Source organism: Brachionichthys hirsutus, unplaced genomic scaffold (assembly GCF_040956055.1).
Source record: "Brachionichthys hirsutus isolate HB-005 unplaced genomic scaffold, CSIRO-AGI_Bhir_v1 contig_897, whole genome shotgun sequence".
NCBI lineage: Eukaryota > Metazoa > Chordata > Actinopteri > Lophiiformes > Brachionichthyidae > Brachionichthys > Brachionichthys hirsutus.
Window position 1 is genome coordinate 1 of NW_027181508.1, and position 5,000 is coordinate 5,000.

At 44.9% G+C, this 5,000-nt stretch overlaps 1 protein-coding gene across 1 annotated transcript; it reads right to left on the reverse strand.

Annotated features, from left to right (window-relative positions):
• Positions 1-276: 276 nt before the first annotated feature.
• On the reverse strand, positions 277-4,994 carry LOC137917499 (smoothelin-like protein 2; the record flags this gene model as incomplete). The annotated part of the gene is made up of 9 exons (XM_068760237.1): positions 277-391; positions 475-570; positions 716-773; positions 865-927; positions 1,029-1,175; positions 1,265-1,465; positions 1,776-1,928; positions 2,101-2,170; positions 4,986-4,994. Coding segments are annotated over 9 exons (912 nt in total), but the record flags the coding sequence as incomplete, so codon positions are not given.
• Positions 4,995-5,000: the final 6 nt, after the last annotated feature.

Sequence of the window (5,000 nt, forward strand, 5' to 3'; positions counted from 1 at the left end):
TAACTACTCGATACTAATCTGCTTTTTCCTTCTGTCGTTTTCCAGTCATGAGGTCTACTTGACTCCAAAGGCATATTTCTATGTTTCCAGGTGCTGATGAAGATGATTTGGTGGGATCAGAAAAAGCATCTAATTTTAAACCATCCGCTTTAAATCCCCGGTGGAACCGCGCAGTGTTAGCGGATGAACGTCATTTGACATTATCAAATGATAAAAATAAAAATTCTTCCTCAGCTTCGGTCAGTACATTTATATATACCGTCTTTTAAAACCTACCTGATAGCCGATGGTTTTGGACCGGCACCACTCCAGTAGGATCTGTTTTATACCGCTGGCACTCGACACTCCAAAGCTCTGAGAGCGCTTCAGCTTCGGCTTCGAATCCTTTGGTCTAGTCAAGAGAAACGCAGTTCACTGGGTGAGACAATAGCATTCCCACCTTGGGCTGCAGATACCGATTGGGATGATGCTTACTTTCCAGGCTCTGTGTTCATCCTCTGAAAGAGGGCCCGTTTAGCCTGCGCCCCGGATTTCATCACATCCTGCTTTAACTCAGTCTTGTTTGCCTTCCTGCGGAGAGAAAAGCGAGCAGCGGACAAATGGCTGAAACACAACATCGAAACCTATTCCCGATCGTTGTGGAGGAATTCTGGCGATCCGATGAAAGGAGATCAAATGATCAGAGATATTTAACTAAGATCGAATATTGGCTCACTTTTCCAAATTCGGTGAGAATCCGGATTTTATGATTGATTTTGAGGGAAGCAACTTTTCTGCGGAGACAACAAAAACAAGGGCAACAAAAAAAAAAAAGATTAAAAAGAGACAAACAGTCCAGGTTAAAAAGGGTTTATGATATTTTACCAGCTGGTTGAGGAAAGCTCACGCTTCTCTTCAAGCTGGGACTCGGGGACTTTAGAACCGGTGCTGGTGAGGTGAAGTGGACGATTTATTCATTATATATTATTCATCATGTGAAAAGCAATGGAGAAAAGGGAAACAGACACCCCCCCCCCCCATGACCTCACCTCGCTTAAAAGGATATTCCCCGGGTTTGACTGTAGATTCTTGTGAGGCTGACAGGCTTGTAGACGTCACAGCAGATGATGACGACTCTGCGTGAGATGCCGTCGCGGCAGAGAGAGGCAGCTGTGGCTTGGCTTGAGCAGCGTCGCCTTCAGATAGAATTAAAGCATTGTAAAAAAAATTAAACTGGTTCCTCGACACTATCCCATACATACCAGTACAGCAGAACTGCACTCACCGCATCTGAAGGGATATTCGCCTCTTTTTACTGTTGGAGATTCCGGTATGGACGGAGGCGGTGCAGGAGCAGGGCTTTGATCGGTGGTCTCAGAGATGTTTTTGGACACAGCTGTGCAAGGGAGGTAGGCTAAAGCCTGAGGCATGGAGCCCGGCGGCTCCTGGGGTACCTGGGGTCTCGGTTCCTTGGCTTCAGGGGCAACTGCACGAGCAAAGACGGAAAGTAAAAGAAAACCTGGAAAAATCAATCATTAATAGAGGGAATCGAATATTAACATGATTCCCTGAGAAATGAAAGAAAATGTCTAAAAATGTCTTGGATCCATTCCAAAAACTCAATGCACCCTTCTCTGGCCCAAGGCCAACCCCCCCCCCCCCCCCCCCCTAACAAAAACATGAAACTTTGATAGAAGTCTCTTCTGTTGCTTTATAATCCAGAAAAACAACAACCAATGAACGGACACAGGTGAAAGCATGACCTCCCCAGTGGCGGTGAAGACCCACTCTCTGACCTCGTCCAGAATGTTCCCCTGCTCCCTCTGTTGGCGCCTCTGCGTTAGGCACCGAGGCTGATGGTGGGGCGGGTACGGCAGAAAGAAGACCCTCTGGACCGGGTTTGGTTGTCATGGACACGACAGGAAGATGGGGTAGCGCCTCGCTGGCAACTGGAAAAGAGAGAATTGGAATAAAGAACGAAGTCCAGCACATTTCTTACAAATTCATATTTTTAAGAAGAAGATTAAAAAGGAAGAGAGCCATTTGTTTTTAGCCATCACTTTGGAAATGTGTTCAAACACCGCCCGATTCCAATGAGATGGCCTGAATAGAGCTTCCTACCTTGATTCCCTTTTTCTTGTGCAGTTGCGGCAACATGGGGAACACTTTTCTCTCCTTTTACATCAGTGCCCTGTGGAGGAACAATAAGAAGAATGCTATCATTTAATGCCTTTCATTAAATATGACTATGACATCCGAACATCGTTAGAAGCTCCTCAATCAAAAGTGACTGAAAGGCTGGTGCTAGAAAAATGTTAAAGACTTTTCATAGGGTATTTCTACACTGTGTTTGTTGATACAATATTTATTTTAAGAGCTGTATGTCTTGTGTGTTGTTTTCCCTCCCTGGCTGGGGGGGTGCTGTTACACCATCCCAAAGGAATTCATTATATAGTGCTTCCTTGGGCTGTTTCTTAAGGATACCTGACCATACTTTGGTGTTCCTTATAGTATTCTCGTGCTGATTAGTGATGACCAAAGGGGGTCGCCATGTTTTTGTGTTGATGTCTATTTGTACATCTGCCTTAGCAACATCAGTCAACATTTATTTGCTCCCGACAAGCAAAGATGGCCCCTCAGTCTGCCAGCTTTCGGCTGCTGCTTTCTGTGGAGCTAAAATTAACTTTAGGCGTCCACTAGCGGTGCCTACTGAACTGTTTGTACGCTCTAAATGCAAGATTTTCAGCTGTTAACATCTCCTCCAGTGACAGCTGCCTGCGACCAACAAACCCATGCTCCCAATGAAAGGCTATTTTAAATTCTGCAATCAGCCACTTGCAAGAGTGGCCGTTCCTCTCGTCTTCTTACATCCCAATATAGCCCCGAATGGATGCTTTGGAAATGACGGCGTTAGACTGAGCAGTTCAAAGAGAGCCTAAGTATATCTGCCTAAAGCTTCACCCCCCCTCTCCCACCCTCCTACGCTTTGCTTTTCAGAGACACAGAGATGCGATGGAGCCATTACTGCCAGTCCATCAACTCTTGTCAGGAGGGAGATTAGCGAGTCCACGGTTGCTCCTGTGGGACGTGACGGTCCGACTGTCTGACCCGGTTAATCCCTTCACCCTCTGGGTGGGTTTAATTTCACATCACTTTGACTCTGTCTTAGAAACACGCAAACAACAAACAGACAGAAATAAAACTCCAATAGTGACATTTACAGGGTTGTGTGTGACCACCCCCCCCCCCAAAAAAAGAGTTAATGCTTAAAAGCAAGAATAGATCTGTCTGGATCTGTGACCAAAATGTGAGCAGAATCAAGTGGACATGGTGTAGCATTTAGCAGCTAAGCTACCAAGATTTGGTGGAGACTAAAATAGAACTTAAAGAAGAAATATCTAATTTTGGCAGTTTGGATAGATGTAAAGACTTAACCCCTAATAAATGTGAACATTACTTTGTGTTTGCTGGATGTGTAAACAGGTTCATAGTTTCTCCATAACAACTTTGAGCAGGACATCCAGGAGCTAGCGTAAGCTAGCGAGGCTACGCCTCGCTGGGTTTGAATTGGGCTGCGGTAGCAAAACTGACAAAAGACACAATCATCATCTTTTTTCATTTTAGAAAAGTTATAACACTTCCCCAAAACTCAGGTCGATACCATCGCCGGCTGCCATCAAGGAAAAAGGATCTAAATCTAGGGACGAGGATGTCAAGGTGCTAAGTAAACCAAAACCAAAGGGCTATTTTAGCCGTTGGAGATTGAATTGAGGCACGTCAGAATGGGGTGGGGGGATCTGTTGGGTGGGAAAAGACCAGGTGATTTCACAGAGAGGAATGTTGGCGGGGTAGTTTCGACAGGACAGCTGGCGGTCCCTCTCAGGGGGTATTATTGACAGAGACATGAGATGCTATTTTACTCTCCATTGGAAGATATGAGGCCTGGATTGGCTGTTGAACAACATTCCCAAGGGATCAAGGCATGGAGATTTATCTATAGCTATCTTAAGAGCATGGGTGTGAGTTGCGTCATAAAAATGCAACACAATATGTGCACTGTCGGCACGGTCGGACTTCACTGCCTCCACCGAGGAGGTTATGTTTTCACTCGTGCCTGTTTGTTTGTTTGTTTGTTGGTTGCGTGGTTGGATTTATATTAAGATTACACAATATATAAATGATGGATTTCCATGAAACTTTGTGGAACATTTATTAGAACGTTTACGTTAACGCTACAAGTTGCACATTTTTCAACATGTAATGATTTTCCACACGACTTTTTGTCGTGTTGAGGCATGGGCCAGGAAAAATAAACCAACGTGTGGATGATTATTCAGACATGGTGGAATGCACTCTACAAAGTGTACTAGGTAACCCAGTAGATATATTATAGATTAGGAATTGATCATTTAGACTTGCAATCCCTGCACGCAACCCGTCTGTACCCGTCCCATTGCCTACGACTGGGGTGAGTTTAAGGCATCATGGCACAGAGAGGCTCCGAAGCACTCTGTCCCAAATTACCAACCCCAAAAATACACGTGCCCTTTGGAGCGACCCGCTGTTTTAAAAGAGGATCATGAGCAGGAGAGGCCTGCGTTCGGGGTAGGGAAGGATGCAAGTGTGTCAGCATTTGTGTGCCATGCTCACTCTTAAATTGATCATGGCCAATGTTTGCTATGTTTAAAATCCCTGTATCCCTGCTCGTCCGTACATAAATAGATCAAAACAATAATTATTTGATGCTCAGAAATGCAATCAATATCCAACAGTTATCTTTCAAACTTTCCTTTTCTCCATGTTTAAATCCTGAACGGCTCGACATCAGCGTTCCCCTCACCTATCTTCAGCCATTTGACACTTCCACACCCAATCAGTGCCACAGCATCAACTGTGACAGAATGACCAGCACACATTCCAGGCGTAAACACAAACAATATCCCGCTTAGCGGGTCGTAATATATCAATATGCAACCCATTCTGCAGACAAACAGGAGTATACTCACATTGACTTCAGCGTG